The following is an 18,786-nucleotide window of genomic DNA, read 5'->3' on the forward strand; positions in this document are numbered from 1 at the left end:
TAGTAAAGAGTCCAGGGCCGATTCCAGATGACTAACCTGAAGGCGCTGCATGCCGCCATGTTCCAGATCACGATGGGGAAAACGCGAAATATCGCATTTTCTCGCGCGAGTTTGGCGCGATATTTCGCATTTTCCCTGTCGCGATCCGGAACATGGCAGCATGCAGCGCCTTCAGGTTAGTCACCTGGAATCTGCCCAGTAGCACCTTTAAGACTAACCAGCTTTATTGTAGCATAAGCTTTCGAGAACCACAGCTCTCTTCATCAGATGCAAGTTAGGGTAGGGTAGGTAACTCTAATGTCACCGAGAAAGATTATGGCACACCTGTAATGAAACTGGAATTCCAGACTTCCTAGTACACAGTCTTACCCATTATACCAAGAATCCAGAGAGCTGATGATGACATGAATGCTTTTTCAGAAGAAAGTCCTATCCCTGAGAGTTTCTTGAGATAAGATGACACCTCTGCACTCGCATCTTTGAGGATGTGGATAGAGCCGTGGCCAAGGGATGCCGTAGTCAAGCCAGAGGCTGGAAGAATGGAATGGCAGGCCTAAGAGATGGCCCGAGCGGTGGAGCCTCTCCCTCACTCATCTCTCTTCCCTGTCTTGTCTCTCTTGCAGTGGTTTGCCTATTCCTTCATGGTGAAGTGCCTTATCACTCTATCCACAGCTGGACTGCTGATTCTTATCCTGGCCTTTCATATCAAAGAGATCCAGGTAGGTAACTCTGATGTTCCTCTGATGGCTGAGAGCAAAAGGTGGAAAGCTGCCAATCATCCATCCATGTACCTTCCCTTCTTCATTGATACTCCACCTTCCTCAACAATGGGGACTCAAAGCAGCTTACCTCCTTCTCCTGTCCTGTATTTTATCCTCACAACAGCCCTGTGATGTAGTTTAGGCCAAGAGTGTGTGATTGGCCCAAGTTCATCCAATGAGCTTCCATGGCAGAGTGGCGATTTGAACCAGTGTCTCCCACATCAAAGTCCGACACCCTAACCACTACACCACACTGGCTGTGTTTGGTGGCCACTGTTCTTCATTAAAGGACAGGCGGGAGCAGGTCATCGTTTTCAGAGCTGCCCAGCAGTGTGACTCCTCATTGCAAGGATCCAACTTGCATAGATCCAGTTTGCAAGGGTTGAATTATATGTGCCTATGTGAAATGTGATGTCAGCAAGAGGGTCTTGTGGTGGGGAGGAGAGAGAAGGGTGTTCCCTCTTTGCACAACAAATTGGGGAGTGCTCCAGGGCTCTATAAGTCTGATCTTGCCCACAGAAATTTAGCAGACCTGCTTGACTTAGATATGAAAGGAAGTATTCTAGCAACCAAGTAGGCATGTTTTTGGATGGTGCATTCTAGGATCAGGTGACATTTGATATATAGCAACAATGAGCATACAGTGAGAAATCAATAGGTACTGAGCTTGTTAAATGAGGGCAGGCTGGGGCCGTTGTGTGGCCGTTGTATCTCAAACCACCAGCCCGGACCAGAGGCCCGAATCAAATCCTCTTGTGCCCGAGCTTTTAGCAAAAGGCAGTTAGTTCAGGATAAGGTTATTGGATGTTTGGTTTCACAATTTAAGGAGCTTGACCTATAATAGTGGAGACGGGGTTATGGAGCTAGTTGCTGTGAGTTATTTCTTCGAAATGAAATCTCAGCAGATAACCGTAGATTTCACATGAACCGTTCACGACTAGGATAGCATGAAATAATCAATATGCTCGTTAAATTGTCATGGAGGAGAATTCTACCAGTAGCTGTTATCTATGATACTGAATGGTTATTACTTCTGAATTCGGCCACTGGGGTTGGGTTGCCAATTTCAGCTTTGGAAATTCCTGGAGACTGTGCCAAATTAAAAGATCAGAGTGGGAACCTGAGCAGTTTTATTTATTTACGTTATTTATAGTCCGCCTTTCTCACTGAGACTCAGATTCTCCTTGCAGTCAAAAGTATGAGATCTTTCTTCCAGCTGCAGCCCAAAAACTGAGTCCTAAGCAGTGTTCTCTTATTGGCCTGCCTACCCTAGTTCTAGGTTGCTAGCTTCAGTTTGGGAAATTCCTGAAGATTTTGGTGAAGCCTGGAAAAGGTGGGGTTTAGGGAGAGGAGGGACTCGGGAGGGATTGACGTCGGAGAGTCCACCCTCCGAAGCAGCCATTTTCTCCAGGAAACTGATGTCTGTTGACTGGAGATCAGTTGTAATTCTGGGAGATCTCCAGCTACCACCTGGAGGCTGGCAACCTTACATCCACTGCTGGGGATCTTCACATAGAACTGCCTGGGGATCTCCAGGAATTACAACGGATCTCTAAAGTATAGGTATCAGTTCTCCTGGAGAAAATGCTGCTTTAGAGGGTGGACTCTGTATCCCATTGAGGTCTCTCGCCTCCCCAAACTCATATGACAGCAATGCTGATTCTGGGCAGACCATGAGGGGGAGGGCGGAAGGGGTTGCACCAGTGTTTGGTTTTCGTGGCCCTTCTTACATGCCCAGGGTGGTGCCAATCGCCACCTTGGGGTCGGGTGGTGGTTTTCCACAGGCTGGTTTGGCTAGGGATCTTGGAGGTGTTTTACCTTCTTCTGGGCATGGAGCAAGGGTCACTGGGGCAGTTGGGGGGGGGTATTTGTGAATTTCCTGCATTGTGCAGGGGGTTGGACTAGATGACCCCAGAGATCCCTTCCAAACCTATGATTCTCCCCAGCTTTCCCCCCAGATCTCCAAGAATTTACCAATCCAGTGCTAGCAACATACATAATCATCTACATACTCATCTGGATTTAAAGCATATAATAAGGCGTTCTCCTTCCATAAAATGCCCCCAAATAATGTATTGCTGCTAGGTTTCGAAGGAAAACAGGCAAATGGAAAGAGCGGGTGGGAAGTTGGGACTTGTACATTCAGGGTCTGGGATGCGAGCCCAGAACTCTCCCATATAGGCTAACCACACTCTGCCTCCGTTTGAAGCACAAGCCAGTCAGTGACATTCGGAAAATATACATCAGGCGGGTTTTCTTTTCTTTCCTCCGGGCCGTTTGATCTGAGCGGCTGATTTGAACGAGAGGCGTTTCCTGAATCCTGACTGAGTCATGACGGCTTTCAACCAGCTTCTGCCAAGTTGTGGTTGGTGGTGGATGCAGAGATGTGATTTGTGGGTCAATTGTTCAGGCCTGCTTAGACCTCCCTTTTCAATTTTGTTGTTGTTGTTGTAAAAACTGCTTTCTGGTGCTTCTGCTTTGGATTTTCTTTAGTGCAACACAACAAAAACAGTCAAGTATAGGTTTTAAAAAACAATATATCAGATGTCAGAATTAGCCGTCAGATGTTCAGACAGGCTTTCTCTGGATGAAATAAATCTTAGGCTGCCCATTTACTCAGAAATTGCCAATTATCTCGAGTCATTTGTATGGGGTTTTTAAACTACTAATCCATAAATTGATTAAAACTGCATAAATTTGCCTGAAATTAGCTGAGGAATATATATCCCACCTAATAAACTTTACAAAACACATACAAGCCAGCTAGGACACTGCTGGTTGTGGTGGAGAGTGCTATCAAGTCATAGCTGATTTATAGCAAACCCTGCTGGGGTTTTCAAGGCAAAAGACTAACGGAGATGGTTTGCCTCTGCAACCCTGTTCTTCGTTGGAGGTCTCCCATCCAACTACTAACCAAGGCCAACCCTGCTTAGCTTCTGAGGGCCAAACTACAAGTGATGAATGACACAGCTTGGACACTTGTCAGCTTCCCTCAAGTTCTGATGGGAAATGTAGGCAGCTTGGTGGAATGTTGGACAAGTGACAGTTGAAAAGTCCATTGGACAGCAGTTGGAGAGCCAAGCTGCAAGACCGGGATGCCTACATTTCCCATCAAAACTTGAGGGAATCTGACAAGTGTCCAGCCTGTGTCATTCATCACTTGTAGCTTGGCCCTGAGATCTGATGAGATCAGGCTCACCTGGGCTATCCGGGTCAGGGAAAGACATTGTTACTTAAGTAGGAAAATGCTTGTTTCCAGATAATACACATGGACGTTGCAGTAAGATCCTCTTGTCCTGTGTGTGAAACAGAGAGATAGGAAAGAGACAGAGACACCTTTTCTAAGATGGGGGCTGTCACCCCATAGATTTTGTAAGCGCTAGTATTCAAAATAACATTTGTTATTTTAAGAAAGTCTGACACTCAGTTTCATAGGTGGCATCCTTGAAGATCAATCTAGAGTTTTTTAAAATCAGATCAGTTGACCAAATTACTTTTAAGTGTAGAGGTGTGCAAATATAAAATACATAATGTGTTGCAACGTCAGCCAGGTACTGAAAAATCAAATCAGGCGATATCACCAATAAAGACTGGTGTGTGTGTGGGGGGGGAGGGGGGTGGCTAGAGGGTCAGATTAGAATCTGGGAGAACCAAGTTCAAATCCCCACTCTGCAGTAGAAGCCAACTGGGTGACCTTGGGCCATCTCCTAGTTTAAGCTATCTCACAGGGTTGATGTTGTAAGGATAAAATGGAGGAAGGGGAAAAGAGGGAAGACATCTTGAGCTTCACGGAGGAATGAATGGATAAAAAGGTATTAAATTTAAAAAATAAAGTTATCGCCGAGCTTTTGCATAGGCAAAGCAACTGAGGTTACCAGATGGATGATATACGGTCCTAATGTTAAGTTTGTTACTCAAATGCACCAGCGGTTCCTCTTTAGAAGCATCGGGTCTTTTTGTAGTGAGACGGAAATTCCATAGGTATTATCGGCCTGCTGTGTGTCTGGAGATACTGTCTGCTTGAGTCACCCACAGGCGGGCACGCCCAGCGGCACAAAAAGCTCTCAACGATACCTGAGCTGCCAAAATGCCTCCCCAACCATTGCACACCCACAGGGACTCAGACATCCAAAAGTAATTAAGCAACAGGATAACAGTTCCTATATTTGGGGTTGTGTTTGCTTTGAACGTAAAAAAAAGAAGAGAGAGAGAGAGAGCAAGAGAGGAAAGATGCCTCCAAGCTCATCCTGAAAATGTATAATTGGCACAATCGGTATTTGTATAGAAAGGGCAACACCTTCTTGTATTTATATAGAAAGCAACGCCTTCTTACAACAATCTTACGAAGTAGGTCCACATGCTGATGGGAGAAGAATCAGTGAGAGAAAATGGTTTCCCTAGGGTTTGCCTGTTGACTTCGTGGTAGGGCAATGGGCCAAGATCCAGCGTGGTGTAGTGTTAGAATGTCCATCTAAGCATTGAAAGTCCCGAGTTCAAATCCTCACTCTGCCAGGGGTGCTTCGGCCAGTTACTCTCCCTGTCAGCCTAACCTATCTCATGGGGTGAGGATAAAATGTAGGAAGGGAGAAGAAACATTGTAATCCACTTTTCGTTCTCATTGGGGTGAGAAGCTGGGTATAAATAAATAAAGAAGGCACACTGCTTCCTCCCTACTTCTGTGGCCTGTCCCTAGGTTGAGGAGGGAGGCAAAACACTGGAAATAAATTGCCTCCCCCTTGGACTTCCCTCTTACAACTGAGAGCCAAGCTACAAGTGACGCCTGACACAGGTTGGACACTTGTCAGCTTCCCTCAAGTTTTGATGGGAAATGTAGGCTTCCTGGTCTTGCAGCTGTAATGGAGAGCCAAGCTGTAAAACCAGGACGCCTACATTTCCCATCAAAACTTGAGGGAAGCTGACAAGTGTCCAACCTGTGTCAGGCGTCACTTGTAGCTTGGCTCTGAGCTGCCAAATGGGAGGGGGAGGCAATGTGTCTCTTGACGGCAAGAGGTTGGGGGTTTGGGGATGCAAAGTGGGGAAGAAGCTGGGGGTTGGAGATGTAGGTGCGGAGTGGGAAATGGGTAAAACGAGACATGGGAACAAGCAGGAGCAGGTCAGTGGCCGTGGGTGGTGGAATATTTGAGAGCTTCCTTTGTCCTCCTTCACATCTGCAGTTTCCTACCCTGAACCTGGAAAATGAGTTGCTTGTATTCTTGTACACACAGTTCTGGACTACGGGTTATATTAGCCCATGCCCGTGGATAAGATAGGTTGTTTTCTGTCATCTGTTTTGTAGCTCTTCATGCTGGACAACTCCCTGCGCGACTGGCAGATTGCAGTTAGTGCCTCCAAGCTGGGTCTCCTGGGGCTCGAGCTCCTGGTCTGCTCCTTTCACCCCTTTCCTGTGGGAGACTTCCCCTGCCTGGACCCCAAACCCACAAAGACGTTTGTGTTCCTCTCCGACGCCGACATGTTTCTGTCACTGCTCATGTTCCTCCGGCTGTACCTGGTGCCTCGGGCCGTGCTGTTGCGGAGCAGCGTGCTGGGCGATGCCTCGTACCGCAGCATCGGGTCCCTCAACAAGATCCATTTCCAGTATCCCTTCGTGTTGAGGGTGATGGTCAACAGCCAGCCGGGGCGGGTGCTGCTGATCTTCGCCATGGGACTTTGGATCATTGCTTTTTGGGTCCTGTCTGTCTGTGAAAGGTGAGAGGCTGACTCCCTCCCTGGTGCCGGGGGAACACTTGCCAGTCTGCTTGTGAAAGTGGTGAAGTTGGGAAGGCCTTGGGGTCTTCAGGGTGAAGCCCAGAAGTTCCTGTCTTGGCAGAGGGTGACAAGGGCTTTTCCCACACATCCTTAAAGGGACAGCCAATTCACTGAATGCTGCTGGCTTTTCCCCTTGACGTCTCTGTTTTCAAAATGGTTGCAGGCTGTTCGGCTTCCATTTTTTTGGCACCTTTTCTGGGAACGCACTTTCCCACAGTCCCCGAAAAGATGCTGACAAAACAGAAGCCAAACAGCCTGCAACCGTTTTGGAAACGGAAACGTCTGGAGTGAAGGGGGAAAGCCACCAGCATTCTGTGAGTGGGTCGTCCATTTAAGGATGTGTGGAAATGGCCAAGGTTAAAAGGGGCACTTTTAACAGTCAAAGAGAGGAAGGAATCTTGGCGAGTTTCCTTACCTCTGTATGCTGAGCCGCACATTTAGAAATCTACCCTTCTGAGCAACAGTTCATGGCACGGTTGCCAATGCCAGCTCTGGTTTGGGAAAGGGGGGGTTGAGGAGGATAGAGAGCTCAGCGGAGATGAAACCACAGATTCTACCTTTCTAAGCAGCCGTTTTCTCTGGGTGAACTGATACATGTAGTCTTTAAACCAGTTGTAATTCTGGGAACTCCAGGCCATGCCTGGGGGTTGGAAGCCCTCGTTCATGGTCCTCCTTTGGTGTTAAGTCACTGTACGACTCCCAAAGGGATCACGGGAAGTAAGTTTTAGGTAGGTAGCTGTCTTGGTCTGCAGTAGAACAGCAGGATTTGAATCCAGTGTCACCTTGGAGACCAACAAATTTTTCAGGATTCTGAGAGTCAAAGCTCCCTTCTCCAGACACCAAGCAAGGAAGCAGAAAACAGTGACAGTGAGTCCTGTGGCTTCTTTAAAGACGTATCGTTTGTTGTGAAACAAAGGAGAAGTCCAGTGGCACTTTAAAGACTAATAATATTTATTCCAGGATGAGCTTTCTGTGAGTCAGAGCTTGATGCATCTGATGAAGCGAGACTGACTCATGAAAGCTCGTGCTGGAATCTCTTTTACTAGTCTTTAAGGATCCCTCTGGCCTGCTCTTTGGTTTTGCTGAGATAGACTAAGACGGTGACTCCTCTACGATGACTGTTTTGTGGCAGGTTGTGTGGGCCACAAACTTGTTTCATCAGATGCAGATCTTTGGCCTGCAAACTCTAGCAGTCAGCCTGGGAGAATCAGTGTGATGTAGTGGTTAGAGTGTCAGACTAAGATCTGGGAGACCTAGGTTCGAATCCTGGCTTATGTAAAGCTTGGCTGACAGAGTTGCCAAATGACCCATTATGGCTAGCAGTGTCCCACCCTCTCTTCTCACTGTTGCTTGAACGAGGTACTCATTTCTCACTGACAGACAGCACATGGAAAGCGGAGACTACCTGGGCAAAACAGTTTGGCTGATTCCCATCACGTTCCTCACCATCGGCTATGGGGATGTGGTGCCAGTGACAGTGTGCGGCAAGGTTGTGTGTCTGTTCACTGGCGTTATGGTAAGTGCCTTTCATGTGTGCTTGGGTTGCCAGATCCAGGTTAGAACCCAGCAGGAGACCAGTTTGGGGGAGAGGGGCAACTGTTGACAAAGAACAAACCCGGAAGTGATGTCACAGACTCATGCCTCTCTAGGAATTGCTGGAAACAAGAGGTGGAGACAGGGATTCTCTACCGGAGGACTGGCTACCCTAATGTATGCAGTCTATGGACAAAAAGGAATGCCGGCTCAAGCACCAAGTTGATTTTGATTTGTTTATGGCATGTACAGTCCATTCCAAAGTGACATGCCATGAGAAAACACATTTTAAAATGTCAGTAAAATCATAAAAACAAACTAATGAATGGATAATGGGCTGTCGAGTTGCAATCGATTCATGGTGATGCCATCCATGGGGTGTTCAAGGCAAAGGAGAAGCAGAGGTGGTTTGCCAGTGCCTTCCTCCATGTAAAATTGTAAAGAGTCCAGTAGCACCTTTCAGACTAACCAACTTTATTGTAGCATAAGCTTTCGAGAACCACAGCTCTCTTCGTCAGATGCAAAGAAGGCATGACACCCTCCATGCATCTGACGAAGAGAGCTGTGGTTCTCGAAAGCTCTCTCTACTATTTTGCAATTACGGACTAACACGGCTAACTCCTCTGGATCTTCCTTCATGTAGCAACCCTAGTCTTTCTCAGTGCTCCCCCATCCAAGTACTGACCATGGCAAACCCTGCTTAGCTCCCTAGCTTGGAGGGGGGCGGAACTAAACACAATAAAACTGAAACCCAACAGCTACGCGGAACATAAAATACAAAGCAAGCCAGGAGAATTAGAATTTAGCTATGAAAAGCCAACTGAAAGGTACTTCTTGAAGCACAGGGGCAGATTTTTAAAAAATCAAGATACACAAATAAATGTTGGAATAAGTTGAGAGATACCTTTTCTCATGGTGTTACGACAGCTCTCTGGTGACGGTGCCAAGGTGGATTTCTCAAGACACTGATTCCAGAGCCTGGGGCAACCACTGAGAAAACCTGTCACGTGGAAGTAGACCTTTTATTTACCTGGCTGGAGCAGGAATTAGCATGCCCCCTTTCCTAATTTCTCACCCCCAAGGAATTAAAGAGTGGGAGAAAAAAATGGCCTCCATATAGTGACACTAGGAATTTCCACGTAGAGATTAGGGAAAGCAGCCTAGAACGTCTCCTGGAAGTGACATGACATCTTTCCCAAACTTTGCTCTCCCCAAGCACTGCCCCCCCCCCAAATCTCTTGGCATTTGTCAAGGTAGTGTTGGGAACTCCTCCAGCAAGAGATAGGATTTGAAACAGGGCCCGAACTAGCCAAGCACAACTTTGTCACATTTTGAATGACCTGGAAATTTGAATTTGTAATATCATCAACATTGGGAATGTTCAGAGTTTAGTCATGTTGGTGCCTCTCGATTTATTTCAACGTTTTATCTTGATTTTATTAAATTAATTAAAATTTATTTCAAAGGTGTTTCGAGAAGTACCCAAGGCAGCTTAGGATATATAGTGACTTGACGGTACATAACACACACACACAAATGTACATACGTGTAAAATACAATAAAAGCATTGAGGAAGCAGCTGAGGATTATAAAATAGGAGAAGCTGTCAGATTCAAATTTCATCACATGTCATAATCAAATGTTTTCAGCTATTAAGCAATGATGTGTTAACTACTTCACTGTCAAATAGCAAATATTGCAGTCAAACCAGGAAAGCAAGTTTCACATGCTGGAATAAAATATATGTATATTAACAATATCTAGAGACTATTCAGCATCAAAATTGAGAGAGAATTCTGGGACACGAATTCATTCAATCTTGGATGCTGTCCCATCTCCGTCACCTTCCACCTCTTTGCCCAGGGGATGCTCAAGTATTGCAATCCTTTTTCTTGTGCTTTTAAATTTCCTTAAAGGGGTTTCATTGTCGGAAATCGATTTTTTTAAAACTTACTTTTGTTAGCTGCTTTGAAAACTTTGAACTGAAAGAGGGGGCTAACAAAATAAATAAAAGCACAGAGGTTTGTCCCAAATCTGTAGACTCCAAGAAGAGATGGGAAAGTGTGGCTCTCTGTTCACCACTCAGTGTTTGTTTCCTCACTCGACCTTCTCCTTGGTTTGCAGGGGGTGGGCTGCACGGCGCTCCTGGTGGCTGTTGCGGCGGATAAGCTGGAGTTCAGCCGGGCGGAGAAGCACGTTCACAATTTCATGATGGACATACAGTGCACCAAAGAGGTAACCAGACCAACAACCTTCTCTGTCATGATCAGAGTTGTCTTCTGCTATCTTCATGGCAGAATGCAAGTTCTGCCTGCTGCAAGGAACTTGGTCTTCTGCCTTGAGACTATTCCAAGTTAGATGGGACACTGACCTGACCTGGTATAAGATCCAGAGGAGTTAGCCGTGTTAGTCTGCAGTAGCAAAATAGAAAAGAGCCCAGTAGCACCTTTAAGACTAACCAACTTTACTGAAGCATAAGCTTTCGAGAACCACAGCTCTCTTCATCAGATGCATCTGACGAAGAGAACTGTGGTTCTCGAAAGCTTATGCTACAGTAAAGTTGGTTAGTCTTAAAGGTGCTACTGGACTCTTTTCTATTGACCTGGTATAAATTTCCTATGCTCAATTGGTTTGGGTTTTTTTTGTAGACCCCTATATTTTCTTGCTATGTAACAGCCATGGAAAAAAGACCCTTTAATGCCCTTCTAATAATAACATAACATTTGATTTATATACCTCCCTTCAGGACGACTTAACACCCACCCAGAGTGGTTTACAAAGTATGTTATCATTGGGTGTTGTGGGTTTTCCGGGCTGTATTGCCGTGGTCTTGGCATTGTAGTTCCTGATGTTTCGCCAGCAGCTGTGATTGGCATCTTCAGTGATACAGCACTGAAAGACAGAGATCTCTCAGTGTCAAACTGTCAGTGTCAAACTGTCAAACAGTTTGACACTGAGAGATCTCTGTCTTTTGGTGCTACACCTCTGAAGATGCCAGCCACAGCTGCTGGCGAAACGTCAGGAACTACAATGCCAAGACCACGGCAATACAGCCCGGAAAACCCACAACAACCACCGTTCTCCGGCCATGAAAGCCTTCGACAATATGTTATCATTATCCCCACAACAACAATCACCCTGTGAGGTGGGTGTGGCTGAGAGAGCTCCTGGAAGCTGTGACTGGCCCAAGGTCACCCAGCTGGTTTCAAGTGGAGGAGCAGGGAATCAAACCCAGCTCTCCAGATTAAGAGCCCCACAGTCTTAACCACTACACCAAACTGGCTCTAAACTGAAAGCTCAGCGGTGGCATTTATCCACTCTCTGCTTTCTCTGCCCAGCTCAGAGAACTGGGCACACGGATAGGGCTGGGGGTTTTTGGTGTGGCTGCAGAAAAGGCGCGGTCCTTCATTTTTTGCCTAGTCTCTTTAGCAAGTGGTAAAAACTACAGGAGATCTTCAGTGTTTTCCGGTGTTGTTTCACAGCCTTAGCTGGTAATGCCTCAATCTGCTGTTGCTGGGAGGTGGCTCCCCGAGAAATTCACCATATCCTTGTGTCCCTCCTTTTTTCTATCACCATATGAGACCACATTGTTTTATTATGTAGTTTGGGCTTCCTGGATGGACAATCCAGGTATGTTCTCTAGGGTGTGAGCTGGAAGTCTGGGGCATTTTGCTTACCTTCTGGGGAGCAGGCAGAATGTTAATGCGCCAAGCCCAATACAGCCCCTCTATTGGGTTTCCCCAAAGTGACATCACATCATGACGTCCCTGAGAGCTGCACCCTATGTCCTTCCCCCCTCGTCTCCCACTGGTTGGCTACTGTAGAGGAGATCCATCAGTGGCTGCTAGCCATGGCAACCAAAGCGAGCCTCCATATATAGAGGCAGCAAACATCTGCATATGAGAGCAAAGGGGCAGCATTAGGGGAGGGCCTCTTGCCTTATGCATTTGGCCCTCTGGGACAACTGGTTGGCTGCTGTGTGAAATGGCACGCTGGACTAGATGGGCACCTGGTCTGACCCAGCAGGGCCCTTCTTATGTTCACTTCCAGATGAAATGTTCGGCTGCCAATGTGCTGCAGGAGGCTTGGTTGCTATACAAGCACACGAAAAGGAAGGACGGACGAAGAGCACGCCAGCACCATCGGAAGCTGCTATCGGCCATCCACATGTAAGTTGCATCCCTGCTACCCCGTGGAGTGCAGGCTGGATACCTGAGTCCATTTCCATGCCCTGGGAAGGTCTGGTGGTTTAGGGCAAGGAGATTAACAACAACTTTTGATTTATATACCACCCTTCAGGACAACTTAGCCCCAACTCAGAGCGGTTTACAAACTGTGTTATCATTATCCTCACGACAATCACCCTGTGAGGTGGGTGGGGTTGAGAGAACTCTGAGAGCTGTGACTGACCCAAGGTCACCCAGCTGGCTTCAAGTGGAGGAGTGGGGAATCAAATCTGGCTCTCCAGATTAGAGTCCTGCTGCTCTTAACCACACAAAGCTGGCTCAGACCCCTGCAGTATGTATAGAACTGGTGCAGGGCTTGCTTGTGGCATAACTGTTCTGCTTGCCTGGAACCCCTGCGAGACTACAAGGTGGGGTATGCAGAAAAATAGACGTTTTTGATGTGTCGACTCCACTTCTGGCTAAAACTTAAAAGTGACATTCTAATATTTTGTCAATGTTAGCTGCTGTTGGTGTGACACCTACAGGCAAATGGTTAATCTGGATTTTAAGGGATGTGGCTGAACCTAAGAATACCTGGTTCTGGAGTATCTTCACTAATATCTAGGAGAGGGTTCGATTTTATCCTCTGCCGTTCTGGAAGGAAAGTTTAAAGCTGTCCCTTACTCTCTTAGGCTGTGCTCCTGTCCCCTAAGAGAAATTGACTCAATGGAGCTCATCTTCTTCAACTGCCCAAGTCACAGTAAAATCAGAGTGGAAACCGTCAGTCCATTAGTAGAAAGATTCCCTGGAAGCTCAAATAAAATCAAACTTGATTATCTTTTGTCTGATCGGAATCACCAGACAACACGTCAGGTAGCAAGATTCTGTGCCCAGGTCTACAAGCAACGTAAATCGCATAAGGCAGACTGAATGTATTTTAACCTTTTAAACAACTAATTTATGATGATCTTATTTTTCTACTCTTATATTTATTCATCGTCCTTCTCCTGTATCCAGTCTCAACTGTTTTTAAACTGATTTGCAAATGGTTTTAAATGTACTGGTCGCAGACTGTAATAATAAACTTGACTTGACTATCTAGGAGAGAAGATGAAATGCACGGGGACGAGTTATTTTCCAAGGAAATGGCTGAAAGGGAGGGAGACGTCCTTGAAATTCTCCCTGAGATCTTTGAATACAGATTCAATCACAGTGGGATCAAAGGGTGGCAAAGGGATGGATCGCCCTCCCCTGCCTCTTTTCATAGCATGCTTATTGGGAAAATGTGGCTTTCCAAGCAAGATAGAGATTAAACTTTGCTAGTAAACAGTACGGCATGGAAATTATTAGCGATTAATTAACAAAGACCTTGGATATACGCTCCGGTTGCTATTCTCAGTACAATGAAATGTTTGCTGAAATCTGTTTAAATATAGCAAGTGTACTCCCCGAACTGAAGTTCTCCGTGTTTCCTGAGGAAAGTGCGTGGGTGACAGCGTTACATGCTTTAACTATTCATCTCCACTTTTGTTGCAAATTTTTTGAAAGAGGAAGCATTATCAGGGGGTCTAACCCTATCCTCCTTGCAGGTTCCGGCATATGCGGGTGAAACACCGGAAGATCCGCGATCAAGTTAACACAATGGTGGATGTTTCGAAGGTGAGTTGGTCTGCTAGGGACAGTTTTGCCCAGAGGGTGGAGCATTTACACGGGAACCAGAAGTCTTTTATGACAATTAAGGTTTTAGAATAACAAACATTTGCCCGTTCACTGCACCCCGATGCCACTGATCTTCTTTGGAGGTGGCGCTTTTTTCGGCAGAACTCTCAGCGTTCCGCAGTATTCATTTTTGTAATTCCCCAGCTCCTTGGGCAAAGACCATGACAACTGAACGGGGATCAAAAATAGTGTATACTGGCAATGTAGCTAAGCCCCAAGCACCACTCTCGAGAGAATAAGGACCTTTGTGGCCGGCTTTGGCTACAGCGGTGATCTCCAACCTTTTTGGCACCAGGGACCGGTTTTGTGGAAGACAATTTTTCCACCGACCGGGGGTGGGGTGGTGGTTTCGGGATGATACAATTGTGCACTTTATTTCTATTATTACATTATTATTATTACATTATATAATGATGCTGTGGTGTGGCAGGCGCGGAAGCGGGCTGCCTCACCGCTCGTCTTCCTGCCACTTCGCCGGCACTGCCATAGAGTAGACCAGACTATGCTGCTGGTTGCTAACAGGCCATGGACCGGTACCAGTCCGCGGCCCGGGGTTTGGGGACCCCTGGGCTATAGGATCGGCTCCTTTCAGCCCCTTTCCAAGTTCATAGCGCCACCTACAGGCCACCTTGAAGGCAACAGAAACACCAGATTCAAAGTTAACCGGCTCATCTGTAGCAGTAGAAAACAGCACAACTCCAGTAGCACCTGTAAGACTAACAAAATTTGTGGTAGGGTAGGAGCTTTCGTGAGCCACAGCTCACTTCTTCAGATACCCAACCGTGCCCTTCCTCGGCAGATGCAAATGATCATGTATGACCTCAGCGCCAACCTCAGCAACTCTCACCGGGAGCTGGAGAAGCGGATCGAGGCCTTGGACGGCAAACTGGATGAGGCCATGAAGCTGCTCTCGGCCCTGGTGGAGTCTAAGCAGCAACAGCAAGACCTCTGACCTCCGGCACAGCCAACCAGGTACAGACAAGGCAGGGCATTGCGAACTCCTGAATTGATGCAGTTGCCCAAATTGACTACTTTTGTGCCTTAGTGGGTAAAGCATGTGCAAGGAAGAGAGAAATTAGGGGACACAGAGGTGGAAGATGCATTTATTTACTCTGCTTTTCTCTCCCCTGTGGGGATGTAAAGCAGCTTACAATACCAGTCTCCCCTGTTTTCTTACAACAACCCTGTGTGGTAGGTTACTTGGGCTCACAGTCACCCAGTAAGCTTCCTTGGGAAAGTAGGGATTGGAATCTGGGGCTCCCAGGATCTCAATCAGACGCCTTACCCATACCACTGCACTGGCTGCAGGAGATGAAGAATCAAGAAGGTGCCAGGAGTTTTCTCATTTCCCAGACACTGGAACAAACTTTTCACCTTAGCCATGTTTTTAAAGAACTTCCAGATCCATCCCACTCCGTCTGCCCCGTTCAGCCCAAACTGGTTCTTTTCAGTGGCCGCTGCAGTTCTGTTAATAGCCGGAAAAAAAATTCTTTAGCACTTGGAAGATGAGCTTTGGTAGCTAGGCGGCTTCTGGTTTCATTTACTACGTTTTTTGGTGCTTTTCAAAAGCGATTTAAAGGAATGCATATAAATAACAAAAATGCAATATAAGAACAATCCAGTTGTTTTGAACTGCACTACGACGCTCGTTTGCGTTGGTCGAATTAAAATGGTCGTTTTGTTTTAATGCTTCCTGGCTTTTGAGAATTTTGGGGAGTGAAAAGCCAGTTATAAATTATCTACCTAACAGATAATTTGCTGGAGTGAGATGTGAGCTGCATTATATTTCACAGTGTTCGTTTCAAAGTCCAGGTTTTTAGAAAAGCATCAAGTGCTCCAATCTCCTCTCTGGATTCCAAGCCTTCAACAAACATTCCCTATTCTCGGTTAAAGCTACTTCTGCTCCTGTCCCCCCCCCCCAAGAGGGTCTGTGGCTCAGTGGCAGAAGTTCCCAAGTTCAATCCCCGGTATCTCCAATTAAAGAGACCAAAAAGGAGGTGGTGGGAAAGGCCTGTGCCCGAGATCCCGGAGAGCCACCGTTTGCCGGAGTAGGCAATACTGATCTTACTGGGCCACTTACTCAGAGTAAGACACCTTCTTATGCATCCCCTCACCTCCCATCATGCTCTCTGCCACGGCCCATGTCTACATTTTCATGGGCCACTCAGTTTTCTGCAGAGAGACCAGAAGTGTATTTTTGTCACTCGCCCCGTCCGGTTCACGCCAGCCTCTATCAACGTTCACAACACTAGCAGGCAGGATTTGAGTCCAGTGGCACCTTGGAGACCAACAAGATTTTCAGAGTCAGAGCTCCGAATGCTTACGTTCTGAAAATCTTGTTGGTCTCCAAGGTGCCGCTGGACTCAAATCTTGCTGTTCTTCTGCAAACCAACATAGCCACCCACCTAACTACCACTAGCTAGTGCCAGGTTTTCCTGTTGTGGGGTACAGATTCTCAAATTTAGCCAGAACTGCATACATATGCAACAGGAAATGGGAGCCTCCACATCCAGGGACATCTATGCAAAAATATAAATGGGAGGAAATATTTCACTGGTACCTTGATTAAAATTTGCTCAAGCCAGCAGGGGTTGATTAAAGTGTTATTTTGGAGGCGATGGGGTTGAATCTAGCCAGGAAGGCTGCCCGTTAGCTAAAAATCAACCGTTCTTAGCATGAATGTGACTTCTGCTTTCTTTCCTTTCCAGCTACCTACTGAGATAATTTTTGATCTCAAGAGTTTAGACCATCCACTCAACGCCGAAGCCTCAGGCCAGACAGACTTTAAAATCCTCTTTTTATCCTGGACTTTACGGCAGAGTGGCGAGGGAAATGAATGGACTATACTCCCACCTTGTGGCAGAGGTGAATCACTGCAGCCTTTTAAAAAATTCAGTCACCGTGCTGTAACTGTCTCCGAATCAAAAAGAACCAGAGAAGCGGTGCTTGGACTGTGCTGAAAACCTCAAAATGAAGGCGTGAAGATGGGCGTATCTTGCGAAAAGTATTCGGGATTCAGATCAGAGGATGAAACATCCACTTTCCCCCCAACAGGACGGGAGCAGTTCAGTGATAAAAAAAAATGTTACGGTAGAGGCATGAAAGGATAGCAGAGGAAAGGTTTACAGCAATGGGATTGAAAGATGGGATCTCAAGTGGTAGGAATTAAAGAGGGGTTTGTTGCACACATTCTATGGGATGTGGGGGAGGATGCCTAAGTACAAGCTTGCAGGCAAATCATTTGCCTAGTCACCAGTGGTGAGCAACAGCTGCCTCAAGACGACCAGTAAGGGATGCTCATACATATTAGGTGACAAGCAGGCACAGGTTTTTAACAATTATTTTAAGGCAATTAATACTGCACAAATGATCACCCTAGACATGCAAAGAGTAGGCAGATGTAAATTCATGGGTTAGTAACTCTGGGGATTAGTAAAGTTTTGTTAGCCCTCTCTTAAGTGAATGCTGCACAAGTCGGGACAACGTGCCTTAAATGTCCTGCCCTATGTATGAAGCAACTGGGCTGTGATAACAGAACACCCGAGACCGAATCGTCTAAAGTTCTTTGCATTACAGGCTGGTGCACCCTGGTGAAGGGAAGTTCTGGGCCACATGTAGGAGTAACCAAGTACTAGGATTAATGGAACTGATCCACCGACAAATGCAAGCAAGGGTTCCCCTCTTCTCCTGACGGAACTCTGCAGTCCACAGCCCGAATCTTGCAATGGCTGAAGCTTGCAGACATACCCTTTTGCCAGGAAAGAGTACACGGAAGGGTGTGCCTGCAGCAGACGTTGGAGATAGGAGTTTTTGAGCATTCTCAGGGCTTGTGGGCACCAGACGCTGCTTGACAATAATCCTCACCATACACAGCAGCTGCCTGTCAGCATCAAACAAAGATTGCCTTTATCTCTCGGGTGGAAATTGTCTTAATACTCAACAAAAAGCCATGGGGGGACAGGGGGCTGTTCTTGGCCTACTGCAAAGAAATCAGATTCGGCTGCCTAGCAAGCCGTGTTTTTCACGTAACCTGCAGCAGCCCCAGCCTACCTCACAGGGTTGTTGTGAGGATAAAAGAATGACTTGTAACCCCAACCCCCTCGGAGGGGAAAAGAAATCCAGCTCAATAAATGCATTTTGGGGGTAATGTCTAAGTTGTTATGAGTTGGGTGAGAAAGTCAAATGGGAGGATCCAAAGCAAACATCTGCCCTGCCTGCTCCCATGAGGACAGAACACATCATAACCCGTCCAGAAGGTCACGTGTAAGTGATAGTTTGGGGCTTGAAGTGGTAGAGGTGAGCAGAAAAGATATATCCTCATTGGCTGCCCCAGAGTATATTTCCTAAGAACACAGAGAAGGGTTACAAGCTGTAATAATAAAAAGGAACCTCCACATTTGGAAGTGTTCTCTCTCTGAATGCCCTTGACTTAGATAGCCCAGGTGAGTCTGATCTTGTCAGATCTCAAGCTAAGCAGGGTCGGCCTTGGTTAGTAATTGGATGGGAGACCTCCAAAGAAGACCAGGTTTGCAGAGGCAGGCAGTGGCAAACCATCTTGGTTAGTCTCTTGCCTTGAAAACCCCACCAGGGGTCGCCATAAGACAGCTATGACTTGACGGTACTCTCCCCCACCACATCTCTGAATACTGCATGCAGCCCGGGGGACAACGGGACGAAAAAGCTTTCCCCTTTGTTTGTTCAAGGCAATGGTTATGCTCCTTTGATGAAACAATCGTATGATTCTGCAGAGCTCATACCCAAACTTCAGCAAACTGGATCCCTCCCTGCTTCATCTCGGAATACTTCTTACTCCTTTGGATGCTCGTGCCTTATTTTATTTA

At 46.6% G+C, this 18,786-nt stretch overlaps 1 protein-coding gene across 1 annotated transcript in view; it reads left to right on the forward strand.

Annotated features, from left to right (window-relative positions):
- Positions 1-18,081, forward strand: part of KCNN4 (potassium calcium-activated channel subfamily N member 4) — a 36,239-nt gene extending 18,158 nt beyond the window's left edge. Inside the window, exons 2-9 of the mRNA XM_055000086.1 lie at positions 624-719; positions 6,058-6,467; positions 7,908-8,043; positions 10,185-10,295; positions 12,111-12,229; positions 13,816-13,885; positions 14,745-14,917; positions 16,654-18,081. Coding sequence (XP_054856061.1) covers positions 624-719; positions 6,058-6,467; positions 7,908-8,043; positions 10,185-10,295; positions 12,111-12,229; positions 13,816-13,885; positions 14,745-14,897 — 1,095 coding nt within the window. The 3' untranslated portion in view covers positions 14,898-14,917; positions 16,654-18,081. The remainder of the gene's footprint in view (positions 1-623; positions 720-6,057; positions 6,468-7,907; positions 8,044-10,184; positions 10,296-12,110; positions 12,230-13,815; positions 13,886-14,744; positions 14,918-16,653) is intronic.
- Positions 18,082-18,786: the final 705 nt, after the last annotated feature.

This window comes from Eublepharis macularius, chromosome 15, assembly GCF_028583425.1.
Source record: "Eublepharis macularius isolate TG4126 chromosome 15, MPM_Emac_v1.0, whole genome shotgun sequence".
NCBI lineage: Eukaryota > Metazoa > Chordata > Lepidosauria > Squamata > Eublepharidae > Eublepharis > Eublepharis macularius.